General features: G+C 41.6%; 2 protein-coding genes and 1 long non-coding RNA gene across 20 annotated transcripts in view; 1 reads left to right on the forward strand and 2 right to left on the reverse strand.

The window, feature by feature from the left end:
* Nucleotides 1-3,690, forward strand: part of clvs2 (clavesin 2) — a 25,154-nt gene extending 21,464 nt beyond the window's left edge. Inside the window, exons 3-5 of the mRNA XM_074616511.1 lie at nucleotides 803-913; nucleotides 1,367-1,599; nucleotides 2,929-3,690. Of these exons, the coding sequence (XP_074472612.1) occupies nucleotides 803-913; nucleotides 1,367-1,599; nucleotides 2,929-3,022 (438 nt within the window). The 3' untranslated portion in view covers nucleotides 3,023-3,690. The remainder of the gene's footprint in view (nucleotides 1-802; nucleotides 914-1,366; nucleotides 1,600-2,928) is intronic.
* Nucleotides 3,691-5,624: 1,934 nt separating this feature from the next.
* Nucleotides 5,625-9,037, reverse strand: LOC141755838 (uncharacterized). Of its 2 annotated transcripts, none has more exons than XR_012591356.1 (3): nucleotides 8,791-9,037; nucleotides 7,076-7,799; nucleotides 5,625-7,011 (listed from the first exon to the last, which is right to left on the reverse strand). It is a non-coding gene; the product is annotated as an uncharacterized LOC141755838 (long non-coding RNA). The 2 variants fall into 2 exon arrangements; XR_012591355.1 differs by lacking the exon at nucleotides 8,791-9,037 and adding an exon at nucleotides 8,161-8,496.
* A 4,288-nt stretch (nucleotides 9,038-13,325) lies between these two features.
* Nucleotides 13,326-19,913, reverse strand: part of LOC141755836 (uncharacterized) — a 49,436-nt gene continuing 42,848 nt past the window's right edge. For 16 of the 17 annotated variants that reach the window (XM_074615104.1, XM_074615105.1, XM_074615090.1 and 13 more), the window contains one exon: nucleotides 13,326-19,096. In XM_074615104.1, the coding sequence (XP_074471205.1) occupies nucleotides 18,891-19,096 (206 nt within the window). In that variant the 3' untranslated portion in view covers nucleotides 13,326-18,890. The remainder of the gene's footprint in view (nucleotides 19,097-19,913) is intronic. The other variant, XM_074615106.1, reaches the window with a different exon arrangement.

Below are 19,913 nucleotides of genomic sequence, written 5' to 3' on the forward strand. Positions count from 1 at the left end.
ATCCTCCTTTATCATCCTCCTTTATCATCCCCCTTTATCATCCTCCTTTATCATCCCCCTTTATCATCCCCCTTTATCATCCCCCTTTATATCCCCCTTTATCATCCCCCTTTATCATCCTCCTTTATCATCCTCCTTTATCATCCCCCTTTATATCCCCCTTTATCATCCCCCTTTATCATCCTCCTTTATCATCCCCCTTTATATCCCCCTTTATCATCCCCCTTTATATCCCCCTTTATCATCCTCCTTTATCATCCCCCTTTATCATCCTCCTTTATCATCCCCCTTTATCATCCTCCTTTATCATCCCCCTTTATCATCCTCCTTTATCATCCCCCTTTATCATCCCCCTTTATCATCCCCCTTTATCATCCTCCTTTATCATCCTCCTTTATCATCCCCCTTTATCATCCCCCTTTATCATCCTCCTTTATCATCCTCCTTTATATCCCCCTTTATCATCCCCCTTTATCATCCCCCTTTATCATCCCCCTTTATCATCCTCCTTTATCATCCCCCTTTATCATCCCCCTTTATCATCCTCCTTTATCATCCCCCTTTATCATCCCCCTTTATCATCCCCCTTTATCATCCTCCTTTATCATCCCCCTTTATCATCCTCCTTTATCATCCTCCTTTATCATCCCCCTTTATCATCCCCCTTTATCATCCTCCTTTATCATCCTCCTTTATCATCCCCCTTTATCATCCCCCTTTATCATCCCCCTTTATCATCCTCCTTTATCATCCCCCTTTATCATTCCCCTTTATCATTCTCATCTGTTTCTTTTTCCAACAGGACAGTTTTCCTGCCAGATTTGGAGGAATCCACTTTGTGAACCAGCCCTGGTACATCCACGCTCTCTACACCGTGATACGACCCTTCCTCAAGGACAAGACCAGGAAGAGGGTAACAACATATTACATTAAATAGGCTATATATATATATACTGTCTATATAGCCCAGAGTCTAAACTGTCTAAAAGATCTAAACGGTCTAGATGGTCTAGATGGTCTTGATGGTCTAGATGGTCTAGATGGTCTTGATGGTCTAGATGGTGTAGATGGTCTAGATGGTCTAGATGGTCTAGATGGTCTTGATGGTCTAGATGGTGTAGATGGTCTAGATGGTCTAGATGGTGTAGATGGTCTAGATGGTCTAGATGGTCTAGATGGTCTAGATGGTGTAGATGGTCTAGATGGTGTAGATGGTCTAGATGGTCTAGATGGTGTAGATGGTCTAGATGGTCTAGATGGTGTAGATGGTCTAGATGGTCTAGATGGTCTAGATGGTCTAGATGGTGTAGATGGTCTAGATGGTCTAGATGGTCTAGATGGTCTGACGTATCCGTTCCCTCTACAGATCTTCATGCACGGCAACAACCTGAACAGCCTCCACCAGCTGATCCATCCTGAGATCTTGCCGTCGGAGCTCGGCGGGATGATGCCGCCGTACGATATGGGCACGTGGGCGCGAACGCTGCTGGATCACGCCTACGACGAGGAGACCGACTATTGTCCGGAGTCCTACACCCTGTCAGTCCAAGACCTGGAGAGAGACCTGGAGAAAAACCTGTCCCCGAAAACCATGAAGAGGTCAGCTCATCACGTCTGTAGTAGTCACTGTAGGACTGCTTTTAGCTCACTGTTTTTATTCCAGCTGCTGCAGGGACTTGAACCTACGACAACATATTGGCGGGGGGGCTGGAGCCGATCCCAGCTGACATTGGGTGAAGGCGGGGGGGGGGGGGGGTTCACCCTCGACAGGTCTCCAGACTATCACAGGGCGGACACATAGAGACAGACAACCATTCACACTCACATTCACACCTACGGGACATTTAGAGTCAACAATGAACCTAACCTGCATGTCTTTGGACTGTGGGAGGAAACCGGGGAGCCCGGAGTAAACCCACACTAACCTGCATGTCTTTGGGCTGTGGGAGGAAACCGGGGAGCCCGGAGTAAACCCACACTAACCTGCATGTCTTTGGGCTGTGGGAGGAAACCGGGGAGCCCGGAGTAAACCCACACTAACCTGCATGTCTTTGGGCTGTGGGAGGAAACCGGGGAGCCCGGAGTAAACCCACACTAACCTACATGTCTTTGGACTGTGGGAGGAAACCTGAGAACCCGGGGTAAACCCACACTAACCTGCATGTCTTTGGACTGTGGGAGGAAACCTGAGAACCCGGGGTAAACCCACACTAACCTGCATGTCTTTGGACTGTGGGAGGAAACCTGAGAACCCGGGGTAAACCCACACTAACCTGCATGTCTTTGGACTGTGGGAGGAAACCGGGGAGCCCGGAGTAAACCCACACTAACCTGCATGTCTTTGGACTGTGGGAGGAAACCTGAGAACCCGGGGTAAACCCACACTAACCTGCATGTCTTTGGACTGTGGGAGGAAACCTGAGAACCCGGGGTAAACCCACACTAACCTGCATGTCTTTGGACTGTGGGAGGAAACCTGAGTAACCTGCATGTCTTTGGACTGTGGGAGGAAACCTGAGAACCCGGGGTAAACCCACACTAACCTGCATGTCTTTGGACTGTGGGAGGAAACCTGAGAACCCGGGGTAAACCCACACTAACCTGCATGTCTTTGGACTGTGGGAGGAAACCTGAGAACCCGGGATAAACCCACACTAACCTGCATGTCTTTGGACTGTGGAAGGAAACCGGAGAACCCGGAGTAAACCCACGCTAACACGGGGAGAACTTGCAAACTCCGCACAGAAGAGCCCAAAGCCGGGATTCAAACCTGCGACGTGCAGCAATTTCACACGTTTAAAACTGTGTCTGTAATCTGGGAGAAAACGTTTCCCTCAAAGTGTTTTGTTTCAGCGGTTTAGTTTTATAGGAACGTGATTTGGTGGGAGACCGGGTCACTAATGCTGATGGTCTTGTGTTTCCCTGCAGGTCTCAGTCGGTGGTGGAACCCGGCGTCCTGAAACGACCAGACAAAGTCAAGAGTGAAGAAGACAACATGCAGCCGCTGCTCTCGCTGGACTAAACCACATTAAACCAGCAACGGCTCTACGGCAGAATCAGTATTCACACACTCTAACACACTGACTTACCTGAAAACACCTTCCTCCAGAACATGCTGCTGCTGCTGCTGCTGGATTCTTCTGGTTCCTCCTGAACTCCAGGAAAAGAGCTGATAGGAAGCAGCCAGAGACGAGACGGACGTTTCCTCACACAGACGGGCGTCCTAAGAGCTACCGATGGTCTTCTATACATTTATTTATTTACTTATTTGTCAAGTGCCAATTCCAGAAATCTGTAAATTATCGTCTTTGAACGATCCGGCCGCTCAGCGTGGAGCAGGGAGGGAGAACAGACGCTAAGAGTTGTGACGTTACCACGTCCTGTTGTATTATGGGCGGTTTGAAAAGCTGGAAATGATCCTTCGAACAGCGCCGGGGCCGCAGTTCAACGGTTCAACGGTTCAGCGGTTCAGCGGTTCAGCGGTTCAGCGGTTACTGGGAGGTTACTGGGAGTTTACTGGGAGGTTACTGAGGGTTTACTGGGAGTTTACTAGGAGGTTACTGGGAGGTTACTGAGGGTTTACTGGGAGGTTACTGGGAATTTACTGGGAGGTTACTGAGGGTTTACTGGGGGGTTTACTGGGAGGTTACTGGGAGTTTACTGGGAGGTTACTGGACGTTTACTGGGAGGTTACTGGGCGTTTACTGGGAGGTTACTGGGAGTTTACTGGGGGTTTACTGAAAGTTTACTGGGGGTTTACTGGGAGGTTACTGGGAATTTACTGGGAGGTTACTGGGAGTTTACTGGGAGTTTATTGGGAGGTTACTGGACGTTTACTGGGCGTTTACTGGGCGTTTACTGGGAGTTTACTGGGGGTTTACTGAGAGTTTACTGGGGGTTTACTGGGAGTTTACTGGTTGTTTACTGAGGGTTTACTGAGAGTTTACTGGGGGTTTACTGGGAGTTTACTGGTTGTTTACTGAGGGTTTACTGAGAGTTTACTGGGGGTTTACTGGGAGATTACTGGGAGTTTACTGGAGGTTTACTGGGAGGTTACTGAGGGTTTACTGGACGTTTCTCCTGGTCTCGCTCCAGTTATCTCTTAGAAAAGCAAACCCCCCTTTACGGTAACAGTTGGCTCGATGAATTAAGTGTTTTTCTGACCCTTATGTCTCAGAATACAGCATTTCTTCTGCCAGTAGGAACGTTTTTAAACTCACATCATCATGTTTGGCTGAAGACGACCAAAATATATATTTTGAGAATTTAGGATGTCTAGCCAGACAAATAAATAAGTCTAAATTTGATTTTTATAAAAGCAGAGAAAGGGCAAACATACCACCCTGTTTGTGACACATTTCTTATATTTCTGGCAATAATAATAATCTCTCCTCTGAAAAGGCCAAGCGTTACGACGTGTCTGTGTTTAGAACATGTCAGCATTAGAAGTTCATTTGCATTATTTCAGGACGTTATTGGTGTTTCATAACGCAGCTAAAAGCTATTTTAATCAGTATTAGTTTATAATCTCGATTCAAGGTCCACTTATTAGCTTTCTTCTGAGTTTTCAACCACATCTCATGTTCAATTATTAATTTTCAGATTTGATTGATGATCGATAAGAAAATGACTTCAGTAATTCACACTAACGCGCTGATAAAGCGTCCGTCTCAGGCAGTAAAGAGATTTATGTCATTTGATCTCAGAGAAGTTTTATTTTACATATTCAAATATCAGTATTTCATTTAAATGATGTTCTCAGACCAGATCCAGCTGCAGTGTAGATATTTAAAATGATGCTCTGACTCGTCCACGGCTGCAGCTGGAGGTGTTTGACGTACCGGCTCTTCCAACTCTATAATTCACTGATGTTGTGAAGAGCAGAAGGTTCAACAGCCGGATGTTAGACAGGAAACGGCGAGGACGACGGGCAGAGCAGCAGAGGATGAAGCCAGTCAGGCTGAGAAGCAGAGAAGCCGGCGGCAGGAAGTGTGATGTGGCCGGCCGCGACGCGAGCAGACAGCTGGAACGTTAAACTATCACAGCAGCGTTCATGACACGTCGACCCCACTTACCAGAGAGCTCAGAGGCTGCTGTGCACGGTGGAGTCCTCGCTGGGATCCGTCTGCTGGAGAGGACAGTCCGCCTCATGCTGATGTTATAGTTTAACATGTGACCAGCCGGTCTTAGCTAAAGGTAACAGTGCTGGAGTCTCGCCAACCCTCACCATGTTCCCGGGAGACTCCCGTTTATCATCCCGGGGTCACAATCCTCCCGTAGTTCTCCCGATTTATGGCAAAGGTTCACACTTTTTGTTATCTAAAGGCTATCCCACACTAATGTGTGTCTTTCACTCTTTAAACTACGTCACCACAACATTTTGTTTTGTAGTTAATGGAAAACCTGGTGCGTCTCTTACCGGCGCTAACGGGCGCATTGTGCGGCGGTAACTAGCGCCAACGGCCCTGGGAATGACAACGGGCTGGTCAACCACACACACTTCTCTGCTGTCGGTTGAGGCTGCGACTTCAAAGTTCACTAAAACTCTGAAAGAATGAGCCGTTTATCTACGTGGGGAGCGCGTCCTCTTCACGGAGCCGCCGCCATGTTTCTACAGTAGCCCGGGATGGACAAACTCTGACTCTAGAGAGGGATATTCATGTGTCCACGTCGGCCAGCGTAGCTCTGCTACACGCTCAGCAAACGGAGACGTTTCAGTTGGTTGCAGTCTGTAAACTCACCACCAGATCGTCCAGATCGTCCAGATCGTCCAGATCGTCCTCACTGCTCCTTTGAAACGGCTTGAAATGTTTAATAAACTTCATCATTTGGAGTTTTGCAGACGCGTCTAGATACGATTTAATTTTCTGAGCACTGACAGCAAAACACATCTTCAACCCTGAACTTTATCAGCATCCCGCCCGATGCTCTTCAGATGTAACTCTACCTACATCCCTAAAACATCATCAGATTAACATTAGATCATTTCAGATTCATGATATTTAATAAACCAACAACGCTGGGATGTTCCCGGCGTCTCTTATTAGCGCGTCAGAGAGGTTATTGTTGGGGGAGATGTACAACTGCCAGTTTTGTGCACATCAGAGAGACTGTAATAAACTGTGGGTCGAGTGTGAAACAGAAGGATTGGTGTGCATCGGTAGATATCAACACACACACAGCCACTGTAGATGCTTCCAGTTGTTGGGATACAACGTTTACATGAACTCAACATCTGTATACTGCTTGAATATAGCGATGCTGAGTGTCACACAGAAGGATGTTTTTAGGGTGAACGTGTTGACGGTCGGCTGCTTCGTTCTCTTGTGAAACGTGTCGTATGTAGAGGAACTTAAACACCGTAACACACAGCTAAAGATTTACATTTGATTACAGATCTACTTTATCGGTGACGCTCCGTGCTTCACCAGAACATTTAAGACTTTTCTGTTTCCTGTCAGTATTTTATTAAAATGATATCTACCTTGTTTATTACATCGTATGAACTGTTAACACAATAATCAAGTTAGAATCTGTTTTGATTTGAAGGGATTTCAGCATTTTGAATGTTCTTTGTGTTGTTCTGTCTTTCCTGCTGAGAACATGTCAGAGCTGTTAACCAAACCGACGGGTTTAGTGACGTCATGACGGCGTTCACACTTTAGACGCCGTCCTGGAGGTCTGCTGGGATTCTTCTAAACATTCTGATTCAACCTCTCTGTGCTGTTCTGTCACCAGTAATGTGAGTTCACAGTGAGCCAACGCGTCTTTATTCAGGAAACGTTGAGTCCACTTCCTGTTATTCTCCCGTCAGACTAGAGAAACGTGAAGCCGACGTCGTTCTGTAAATTTCTGCTTCGTAATATTTGTGACTCGTGTGTCTAGTGACCGGTAGAGGGAGTGCACCTCCAGCCACATGCTAATGCTACGCTAACTTCAACCTCCAGCCGCATGCTAATGCTACGCTAACTTCAACCTCCAGACACATGCTAATGCTACGCTAACGTCAACCTCCAGCCACATGCTAATGCTACGCTAACTTCAACCTCCAGCCGCATGCTACGCTAACGTCAACCTCCAGCCGCATGCTAATGCTACGCTAACTTCAACCTCCAGCCACATGCTAATGCTACGCTAACGTCAACCTCCAGCCACATGCTAATGCTACGCTAACTTCAACCTCCAGCCGCATGCTAATGCTACGCTAACGTCAACCTCCAGCCACATGCTAATGCTACGCTAACTTCAACCTCCAGCCACATGCTAATGCTACGCTAACGTCAACCTCCAGCCACATGCTAATGCTACGCTAACGTCAACCTCCAGCCACATGCTAATGCTACGCTAACATCAACCTCCAGCCACATGCTAATGCTACGCTAACTTCAACCTTCAGCCACATGCTAATGCTACGCTAACTTCAACATTCAGCCGTAACGCTGAATTCCGCCGCCGTGTGACGTCTATGAAAAGCTGCGGCGGCCAAAACCGAGCTCAGCGAGCAGCGGCCAGACACGTTGATCTGTGTCACAAAGCCTTTATTCCGTCTGAAACACGTGAACACGCCTCGCAGCCGCAGAAACTATGTGACCAGTGCAGCGAGCCGCACGTTGCCGCTGCCTGGTGTGAATCAGACGTAAAGTTGTCACATGACGTTCCAGTTTCATGTTTTCCTTCAGAGTAAAAGCAGCAGAAGAAGAAGCTGAACCTACAAACCGACAGAAATACTAGAGACTACCGTCACCACCTCCACCTCACACTAAAACACTAAAACACTGAAACACTATCTGTTGTAAATTCTTTCATTGTCAAATGGCAGCCTCTGCCATGGACAGGATAACCTCATCAAAATCATTCCCCTGCCTGCTGGCCAATTACACACAGGTGGCCTCAATCCACTGAGGCCATTCATTCCCCTCCCCCTGATTGCCAACTGCAGTCAGGTGTGTTTCTTCAAAGACTATATAAGGCCCAGAACCAGCAGAGCTCTCTGCTGCATCATCCAACCCTCATGCCATGCGTCCCTGCGAATAAAGCATGGTTTGGATGCCAATAAACCCCCTTAAACTGATTCCGTCGTCCTCTCTCTTTAATTTGAGAACCTTAGGCGGTTGGCCCTGCCGGAACCCAAGAAAGTTTTATTACTATCAGCCTACTAACATCAGAGAGCACTGAAACACTATCAGCTCACTAACATCAGAGAGCATTGAAACACTATCAGCTCACTAACATCAGAGAGCATTGAAACACTATCAGCTCACTAACATCAGAGAGCATTGAAACACTATCAGCTCACTAACATCAGAGAGCATTGAAACACTAACAGCTCACTAACATCAGAGAGCATTGAAACACTAACAACTCACTAACATCAGAGAGCATTGAAACACTAACAGCTCACTAACATCAGAGAGCATTGAAACACTAACAGCTCACTAACATCAGAGAGCATTGAAACACTAACAACTCACTAACATCAGAGAGCATTGAAACACTATCAACTCACTAACATCAGAGAGCACTGAAACACTATCAGCTCACTAACATCAGAGAGCATTGAAACACTATCAACTCACTAACATCAGAGAGCACTGAAACACTATCAGCTCACTAACATCAGAGAGCATTGAAACACTAACAACTCACTAACATCAGAGAGCATTGAAACACTAACAACTCACTAACATCAGAGAGCATTGAAACACTATCAACTCACTAACATCAGAGAGCACTGAAACACTATCAGCTCACTAACATCAGAGAGCATTGAAACACTATCAACTCACTAACATCAGAGAGCATTGAAACACTAACAACTCACTAACATCAGAGAGCATTGAAACACTATCAGCTCACTAACATCAGAGAGCATTGAAACACTAACAGCTCACTAACATCAGAGAGCATTGAAACACTAACAACTCACTAACATCAGAGAGCATTGAAACACTAACAGCTCACTAACATCAGAGAGCATTGAAACACTAACAGCTCACTAACATCAGAGAGCATTGAAACACTAACAACTCACTAACATCAGAGAGCATTGAAACACTATCAACTCACTAACATCAGAGAGCACTGAAACACTATCAGCTCACTAACATCAGAGAGCATTGAAACACTATCAACTCACTAACATCAGAGAGCACTGAAACACTATCAGCTCACTAACATCAGAGAGCATTGAAACACTAACAACTCACTAACATCAGAGAGCATTGAAACACTATCAGCTCACTAACATCAGAGAGCATTGAAACACTAACAGCTCACTAACATCAGAGAGCATTGAAACACTAACAACTCACTAACATCAGAGAGCATTGAAACACTATCAACTCACTAACATCAGAGAGCACTGAAACACTATCAACTCACTAACATCAGAGAGCATTGAAACACTATCAACTCACTAACATCAGAGAGCACTGAAACACTATCAACTCACTAACATCAGAGAGCATTGAAACACTATCAACTCACTAACATCAGAGAGCACTGAAACACTATCAACTCACTAACATCAGAGAGCATTGAAACACTATCAACTCACTAACATCAGAGAGCATTGAAACACTATCAACTCACTAACATCAGAGAGCATTGAAACACTATCAGCTCACTAACATCAGAGAGCATTGAAACACTATCAACTCACTAACATCAGAGAGCACTGAAACACTATCAACTCACTAACATCAGAGAGCACTGAAACACTATCAACTCACTAACATCAGAGAGCATTGAAACACTATCAACTCACTAACATCAGAGAGCATTGAAACACTATCAGCTCACTAACATCAGAGAGCATTGAAACACTAACAACTCACTAACATCAGAGAGCATTGAAACACTATCAACTCACTAACATCAGAGAGCATTGAAACACTATCAGCTCACTAACATCAGAGAGCATTGAAACACTATCAACTCACTAACATCAGAGAGCATTGAAACACTATCAACTCACTCTTCAGCCGAGCGTAAAAAAATATTTAGTGATATTTAAAATTGAGAATTTGCATTAAAACAGGTGGAGAGACGAGACCGGTCTGTACGGGAGAACAACCGACCTCACGTTTCCATTCAGACATTCTGATCTGTGATCTGTGATGATCTTTGATCTCTGATCTCTGATCTGTGATGATATGTGATGATCTGTGATCTCTGATCTCTGATCTGTGATCTGTTTGTGGACGTGCACGCTGACTAAAAAACACTATTTGAAAATGTTGATTTGTTCATTTGAACCTTATTTTGGGATGTTCAGGTTTTACTTTGAACAGCAGCAGTAGACCTCCAGTAGACCTCCATGATGGTGCCAGATGTGGTCAGCAGACAGATGTTCTGTTTAACCCCAGTCTGGAACCATTCAAAGTTAAATCATGACTGTAGAAGAGACGACGTCGCCATCATCCATCGAACTGAGATACACGTGTTGTTTTTCTTCACATATTTGACACTAAATGGTGATAAAAAAGGGAAACCGTTGACTTCCATGTCTAGTTTCAGTGAAGTAAACGGTTAACATGCTGGCACCATTGACAGACAGTAAATGGTGATAAAAAAAAGGAAACCGTTGACTTCCATGTCTAGTTTCAGTGATGTAAATGATTAACATGCTGGTACCATTGACAGACAGTAAATGGTGATAAAAAAGGGAAACCGTTGACATTCATGTCTAGGTTCAGTGAAGTAAACGGTTAACATGCTGGTACCATTGACAGACAGTAAATGGTGATAAAAATGGAAACCGTTGACTTCCATGTCTAGTTTCAGTGAAGTAAACGGTTAACATGCTGGTACCATTGACAGACAGTAAATGGTAATAAAAAAGGGAAACCGTTGACTTCCATGTCTAGTTTCAGTGAAGTAAACGGTTAACATGCTGGTACCATTGACAGAGAGTAAATGGTGATAAAAATGGAAACCGTTGACTTCCATGTCTAGTTTCAGTGAAGTAAACGGTTAACATGCTGGTACCATTGACAGACAGTAAATGGTGATAAAAATGGAAACCGTTGACTTCCATGTCTAGTTTCAGTGAAGTAAACGGTTAACATGCTGGTACCATTGACAGACAGTAAATGGTGATAAAAAAGGGAAACCGTTGACTTCCATGTCTAGTTTCAGTGAAGTAAACGGTTAACATGCTGGTACCATTGACAGACAGTAAATGGTGATAAAAAAGGAAACCGTTGAATTCCATGTCTAGTTTCAGTGAAGTAAATGATTAACATGTTGGTACCATTGACAGACAGTAAATGGTGATAAAAAAGGGAAACCGTTGACTTCCATGTCTAGTTTCAGTGAAGTAAACGGTTAACATGCTGGTACCATTGACAGACAGTAAATGGTGATAAAAAAGGGAAACCGTTGACATCCATGTCTAGGTTCAGTGAAGTAAACGGTTAACATGCTGGTAGCATTGACAGACAGTAAATGGTGATAAAAAAGGGAAACCGTTGACTTCCATGTCTAGTTTCAGTGAAGTAAACGGTTAACATGCTGGTACCATTGACAGACAGTAAATGGTGATAAAAATGGAAACCGTTGACTTCCATGTCTAGTTTCAGTGAAGTAAACGGTTAACATGCTGGTACCATTGACAGACAGTAAATGGTGATAAAAATGGAAACCGTTGACTTCCATGTCTAGTTTCAGTGAAGTAAACGGTTAACATGCTGGTACCATTGACGGACAGTAAATGGTGATAAAAAAGGGAAACCGTTGACTTCCATGTCTAGTTTCAGTGAAGTAAACAGTTAACATGCTGGTACCATTGACAGACAGTAAATGGTGATAAAAAAGGGAAACCGTTGACATCCATGTCTAGTTTCAGTGAAGTAAACGGTTAACATGCTGGTACCATTGACAGACAGTAAATGCACTGTATCAGATCAGTTAGTATTTAAATGTTCACATGAAGAGTTTTGTTCCTCAGTGAGGTTATGAAAACTGAATTGAATCAGTATTTTCTTCACAATAATTCTTCATTATGGAATCACAAGCGTTGTCAACGTCCTGTCTTTATTATTATATATTATATATTATTATTATTATATATTATTATTATTATAATGTATTTCTCACTGACTGTCACTAATGTTTGATTTATCTCAGCCAAAGCCACCTCGTCCATTAACAACCTGATGCATGTACTGTTTCTGATCATTATTATGATTATGATTATTATTGTTATTATTATTATTATTATTATTATTATTGTTATTATTATTATTATTAGTATTATTATTATTATTATTATTATTATTGTTGTTATTGTTATTATTATTATTATTGTTGTTATTGTTATTATTATTATTGTTGTTGTTATTGTTATTATTATTATTGTTATTATTATTATTATGTGAGGATTCAGACACTGAATGACTTTCTTCTTTTAATGATTGATAATTTCCTGATGATGAATGCATAACTCTTTTATTGATTTGATATTCATATCACTGTTCTTTGATTGTATAGTTACAGTAGGAGCTGTAGGGGAGACCACTATACGACCTGGATAGTGACGTTATTATGGGATGCCAGTATATATAATAGGAGTTGAGTTAGCAGCTGTTAAATGTTTATAAATGTCCTCAAAGACAATTTGCTGAACTGCATCATGTAAAACGAGCAAAATAAATACGGACACACGTCAACTTTCACATTCTCTCTTCATTTTCTGTCTCACTTCAGTTTCTGATGTCTGTTAACAGGTAGGACATAAAGACAACCTGTCTGTCTGCTGGGATTCAGGGAGGACATAAAGACAACCTGTCTGTCTGCTGGGACTCAGGGAGGACATAAAGACAACCTGTCTGTCTGCTGGGACTCAGGACATAAAGACAACCTGTCTGTCTGCTGGGACTCAGGGAGGACATAAAGACAACCTGTCTGTCTGCTGGGATTCAGGGAGGACATAAAGACAACCTGTCTGTCTGCTGGGACTCAGGGAGGACATAAAGACAGCCTGTCTGTCTGCTGGGACTCAGGGAGGACATAAAGACAACCTGTCTGTCTGCTGGGACTCAGGGAGGACATAAAGACAACCTGTCTGTCTGCTGGGACTCAGGGAGGACATAAAGACAACCTGTCTGTCTGCTGGGACTCAGGGAGGACATAAAGACAACCTGTCTGTCTGCTGGGACTCAGGGAGGACATAAAGACAACCTGTCTGTCTGCTGGGACTCAGGGAAAATAGTAGACGCGTTTCTTCCGAGCAGGAAGTCCTAAACGTCCTTCTGTGTCCCTCAACGAGACGTCTCTCATCATTCTGGCTCGTCAGTAATATAAAGAATCACAGTAACAGCCTCACAAATTTCTGCAAATATTTATTGAAATTCAGACTCAGAATGCGTTTAGGTGATTCTCCGTGTTATCACCACAGCAGACGTCCTCAGTCGAGTCCTGAAACGTCTCTTCTGACATTTAATTGGCTCCTAAAAGGTTTAAAAAGTGTGATGGAGTCTGGTGTGATGACATCATACGCCTCGGTAGTTTATACCGTCTCCTTATGAAACATAGTTAACATGATTACAGTCTATTGATGATGCTGAACAACACAACAAAAATATCCTCTCAACAAAAATCTATTTTCATCTCTTAGACTCAGAGTCAGTCTGCAACTAATCAACCAGCTGCCGTCTGTATGCAGATGACTGACTGGTATGTGTTTAACACCGGAGAGTGACGCTTGTGTGAAATACAGCTGAAAAACGCGTCGCTGTACTTCCTTTAAATCACACCGTCATGCACATTAACATCAGAAATCATTAACAAATCAAAGTGATCCTTCGAAAACAACCTCAAACAGATTTGTTCGGTGGAGAAAATTACTCCAATAAAGCAACTCATCTGCTTTCTTATGACAACACAATCATCAAATTCCCCGCCGACTTTAAGTCTTCAAACTCTTATTGTAGATTTCATTCACAAAATCAAGCCCACGAGGTTCAGCAGCACCTCAGAAAGACTTCTGAAATCTTTACAAAGTCTCTTCAAAAGTAGATTTAAAACATTTCCTGTAGATCTGCAGCTGCTGCAGCAGGTTCCTCCTCGTCTTCCTCCAGAGCTCACACCTGGAACACACCTGGTTTTAACAGCTTCAGACTGTAACTGAATAAAATATATAAAATTATCGATAAATACTGACCTACAGATACCAGAAACTCTGTCCCAAATGTTTCTGGAGAGATCCTCAAATATCAAGAATATATAATAATATATAATAATATATAATAATATATAATAAAGGTCTCTGTGGAACTGCTCAGCAAAACTTAAACATTCAGTCGGAGCGTCGTCAACCATAAATGTTGACTTTATGGTTTTTATGTAACGTTGTTTTAGGCAACGTTATTTTACGTAACATTGTTTCAGGTAAAGTTGTTTTAGGTAACATTGTTTTACGTAACGTTGTTTTACGTAACGTTGTTTTACGCAACGTTATTTTACGTAACGTTATTTTACGTAACATTGTTTTACGTAACATTGTTTTACATAACATTGTTTTACGTAACATTGTTTTAGGTAAAGTTGTTTTAGGTAACCTTGTTTTAGGTAACCTTGTTTTACGTAGCGTTGTTTTACGTAGCATTGTTTTACGTAGCGTTGTTTTACGTAGCGTTGTTTTACGTAGCGTTGTTTTACGCAGCGTTGTTTTACGCAACGTTGTTTTACGTAATGTTGTTTTACATAATGTTGTTTTACGTAATGTTGTTTTACGTAATGTTGTTTTACGTAATGTTTTACGTAGCGTTGTTTTACGTAACGTTGTTTTACGTAACGTTGTTTTACGTAACGTTGTTTTACGTAACGTTGTTTTACGTAATGTTGTTTCACGTAATGTTGTTTCAGGTAAAGTTGTTTTAGGTAACATTGTTTTACATAACGTTGTTTTACGTAACATTGTTTCAGGTAAAGTTGTTTTAGGTAACATTGTTTTACGTAACGTTATTTTACGTAACGTTATTTTACGTAACATTGTTTCAGGTAAAGTTGTTTTAGGTAACATTGTTTTACGTAACGTTGTTTTACGTAACGTTATTTTACGTAACGTTGTTTTACGTAACGTTGTTTTACGTAACGTTGTTTTACGTAACGTTGTTTTACGTAACATTGTTTTAGGTAAAGTTGTTTTATATAACATTGTTTTACTTAACATTGTTTTACGTAACATTGTTTTAGGTAAAGTTGTTTTAGGTAACCTTGTTTTAGGTAACCTTGTTTTACGTAGCGTTGTTTTACGTAGCGTTGTTTTACGTAGCGTTGTTTTACGTAGCGTTGTTTTACGTAGCGTTGTTTTACGTAACCTTGTTTTACGTAACGTTATTTTACGTAATGTTGTTTTACGTAACCTTGTTTTACGTAACCTTGTTTTACGTAACGTTGTTTTACGTAACATTGTTTTAGGTAAAGTTGTTTTATATAACATTGTTTTACTTAACATTGTTTTACGTAACGTTGTTTTATGTAACGTTGTTTTAGGTAACCTTGTTTTAGGTAACCTTGTTTTACGTAGCGTTGTTTTACGTAGCGTTGTTTTACGTAACCTTGTTTTACGTAACGTTATTTTACGTAATGTTGTTTTACGTAACGTTGTTTTACGTAACGTCGTTTTGCGTAACGTCGTTTTGCGTAACGTCGTTTTACGTAACGTCGTTTTACGTAATGTTTTACGTAGCGTTGTTTTACGTAGCGTTGTTTTACGTAACGTTGTTTTACGTAACGTTGTTTTACGTAATGTTGTTTCAGGTAAAGTTGTTTTAGGTAACATTGTTTTACGTAACGTTGTTTTACGTAACATTGTTTCAGGTAAAGTTGTTTTATGGAACATTGTTTTACGTAACGTTGTTTTACGTAACGTTGTTTTACGTAACGTCGTTTTGCGTAACGTCGTTTTGCGTAACGTCGTTTTACGTAACGTCGTTTTACGTAACGTCGTTTTACGTAACGTTGTTTTATGTAATGTCATTTTACGTAACGTCATTTTATGTAACGTTGTTTTGCGTAACATTTACATAACACGCCTCTGAAGTAAATCTTTAAAAACAATTAAAAACATGTAGTTCAAGTTGTAAAAAAGGCTGAATAATTTACAGCTGGTAACTGTAGTTGTTAGCGAACGTTACTCAGACAGAATAATACAGCCAGACTTCTTCTATACAACCGGAGGAGTCGCCTCCTGCTGGCTGGGAGACAGGATGCAGGTTCATCATTGACCTCTGGAGACCTCTGGAGATTAACCCTGAGAGACTGAGGATGGAGCTGCAGTACAGTGAGGATGAGGAAGCTGTGGGTTAAAGATACGGTCGCCCTCCTCCTTAAATATCAGTTAAATATCAGCTCCGAGTCCGTCCAGGTGTTAAACTTTAGGTAACCACTGTAACAGTACGAGTGCATTAATATTACAGTTTAGAAGCTGTTAGTGAGTACAAAGTGAAGACCCCAGCGGGTCTGGAGGACTGATGCGGGTCTCATCCCTCTCAGCATCACTGAGCTGACGGAGTGAAACAACCTCTGGGTTCTTTGGAGTCGAGGTTCTCATTCAGTAAGACAGAAAACAAACTGCAGCTGTTGTTCAGGTACAGAACCAGAGAGTGAGCTAACTGGAAATATCATATCATATATAATATATATATATATATATCAGGCTTTGTAAATAAGCTGCTGGTTAACATTTATCCGCTGTAGCAGACATCACAGCGTTTCATTGGTTGGTCACATTACGGTTCTGTCTCTGAGCCGCAGACTCTAAAGATGGCCGCCGCGTCTCCACTTCCCCCCCCGCTCAACAGAATGAAGCCAAACTATGGATCGATACGGGAGCTAACATCTGGAGATGTTGACGTCGTCATGAGGGGGTGGAGCCGCCGCGGTATAGAGGTCACCCGCCCGAATCACGAGCCGATCAGCTCGTCAGCGAGAGAGACTCACAGCTGTCCATCATGAACGTCCCGCCCCCTTTTTATAGCGTCAAATAAGTAAATAAAACCAAACTGATCAGAAACATGAACAAACCCCAGAACTACCTACAACAACAGAAACCATCTTTATTTAACTTTTTAGTTCTTTAGTTTGACCCATCCGCTAACACGGAGGGGGGAGGGGGGCAGGGCTTACTGCAGCCAGCCACCAGGGGGCCATCCAGATGTTTTGGCTTCACTTTAACGGAGCTGTCGTGTCGGCCATCTTTATATTCAGTCTGTGCTCCGAACATGCTAACTTAAAATAAAGACAGCTCAATATGCAGAAATATGAACGCTGACTCGTCAACAACGACTTCTGAGGTTTAAAGAAAAGAAAGGCCAATTATACCAAACAAAATAACAGTATTCAAGTATTAAATTATTAATAATAATATTAGATGATGGGAACCAATACTGTAAACTTTCACGTCAAGCCCTTATGTTCACCTGGTTGAAGTTAAGGACACTTCAATTTCTCCTTAAGGCAGATATATTAAAACAAAACGCAGCGTCTGGGAATGAAAAACATCCAACAAACTGCATCTAACACGTCAGAGTACGTCAGTAAACGATCATATATTCTCTTCCTGTAGCGACGAGCTCAGCTTCCTGCCTGATATATTATCTCTATCAGATGTCTCCTCGTTATTCATCATTAATCAGCGTTCAACGTGCTGATGAGACGGCTGGTCGGCGGTCGGAGACAGAGAGGCTGCTGGGATCTAAACGTGGGAGCTCCTGAGATTTAACCTCCAAACATCGACATGTTGATCTGGTTCAGACGCAGCGAAGCAGCAACACACAGCTGGTGATGATTCATAAATAAGAGAGGAAACACGCTGTTGATCACAGCTCGGATAGTAAAATATGAAGTCATATTTAAGCCCATCAAATCCAATACTAAACTATTCTTTGTTTTTTTTCTCATTTCTTAAAAAACTCCTGATTTATTTTCCTTTATCATTTGATGCAAAATACTGTCTCAGGATTGTTTAGGTATTATCAGTTTTATATTTATTACTAATATTTTTTTAAATGGGTATCTTTCAAAACTAAAAGTATTTATTATTAATATTATTATTATTATTTTAAAGAGGGGTATCTTTTAAAACTAAAAATTTGTATTACTCTTGTTTTTTAAAAAAGAGTATCTTTAAAACTAAAATTATTTATTATTATTATTATTGCTATTATTTTAAAAAATGGGTATCTTTTAAAACTAAAAGTATTTATTATTATTATTATTATTTTAAAAAGGGGACTCTTTTAAAAGTGAAAGTATTAATTAGTATTATTTTACTTTATTTTGTCTTTCTCACTGTACAAAATGTTTTTTCAGCACAAAAGCCTTAAAGTATAAATGCTGAATGAGATAAAATAAATATACCATTATAGAATATATATATATATATATATATACATATATATATATATATATGTATATATATATTATACATGCCCGAGCTGTGTGTGTGTGTTTATTTCAGCCTACATTACAAATATAAGTGTTATGTACATTATACTGGTTTTAGAATATTCACATAAATGCTTCCTCGTTTGGTGATATTATATTATATTATATTATATTATATTATATTATATTATATTATATTAAAATATTTTATATTATATTATATCTACGGCTCAGCGAGGCGAGGCGGTGACGACTAGTGAGGAAACTATCAGGAGCTCAACCACACAGAGAATAAATAATTACATCAATACATTAGAAGTATAGACAGTAGTATACTGTAGTAGTTTACTGTAGTATACTGTAGTAGTTTACTGTAGTATACTGTAGAGTCCACTCTTCTCTGTCTGTGGTTCGTCCTCAGATTTAAGAGGTCTCCCCCTGCTGGAGGACAGAGGGGACGCAGTGCTGTCAGACGTGAGGACAGAGTTCATGTCGTCCTATCGGCCCGACGCCCTCGCCGCCCGCTGCTGCTGCTGCTGCTGCTGCTGCTGCTGCTGCTGCTGCTGCTGCTCCATCATGGACCGCAGGGCGGGGGACATCATCGCGGGGGACATCATGGCGGGGGACATGGCCGGGGTGAAAGGTCGTAGGGGGTACTGTGCATTTTTCCCGGGGACGTAGATACACTGGAAGTATCTCTGGCCTGTGGAGAGGTGGGATGGAGGAGGAGTGTTAGATTAATAACTCCGTTATAAACTGTTAGTAGTTCTCTAGCAGCTCTAAACTGTTAGTAGTTCTCTAACAGCTCTAAAGTGTTAGTAGTTCTCTAGCAGCTCTAAAGTGTTAGTAGTTCTCTAACAGCTCTAAACTGTTAGTAGTTCTCTAGCAGCTCTAAAGTGTTAGTAGTTCTCTAACAGCTCTAAACTGTTAGTAGTTCTCTAACAGCTCTAAACTGTTAGTAGTTCTCTAACAGCTCTAAAGTGTTAGTAGTTCTCTAGCAGCTCTAAAGTGTTAGTAGTTCTCTAACAGCTCTAAACTGTTAGTAGTTCTCTAACAGCTCTAAAGTGTTAGTAGTTCTCTAGCAGCAGCTCTAAACTGTTAGTAGTTCTCTAACAGCTCTAAAGTGTTAGTAGTTCTCTAACAGCTCTAAACTGTTAGTAGTTCTCTAACAGCTCTAAAGTGTTAGTAGTTCTCTAACAGCTCTAAACTGTTAGTAGTTCTCTAACAGCTCTAAAGTGTTAGTAGTTCTCTAACAGCTCTAAACTGTTAGTAGTTCTCTAACAGCTCTAAAGTGTTAGTAGTTCTCTAACAGCTCTAAACTGTTAGTAGTTCTCTAACAGCTCTAAAGTGTTAGTAGTTCTCTAGCAGCTCTAAACTGTTAGTAGTTCTCTAACAGCTCTAAAGTGTTAGTAGTTCTCTAACAGCTCTAAACTGTTAGTAGTTCTCTAACAGCTCTAAAGTGTTAGTAGTTCTCTAACAGCTCTAAACTGTTAGTAGTTCTCTAACAGCTCTAAAGTGTT

Source organism: Sebastes fasciatus, chromosome 18 (genome assembly GCF_043250625.1).
Source record: "Sebastes fasciatus isolate fSebFas1 chromosome 18, fSebFas1.pri, whole genome shotgun sequence".
Lineage (NCBI taxonomy): Eukaryota > Metazoa > Chordata > Actinopteri > Perciformes > Sebastidae > Sebastes > Sebastes fasciatus.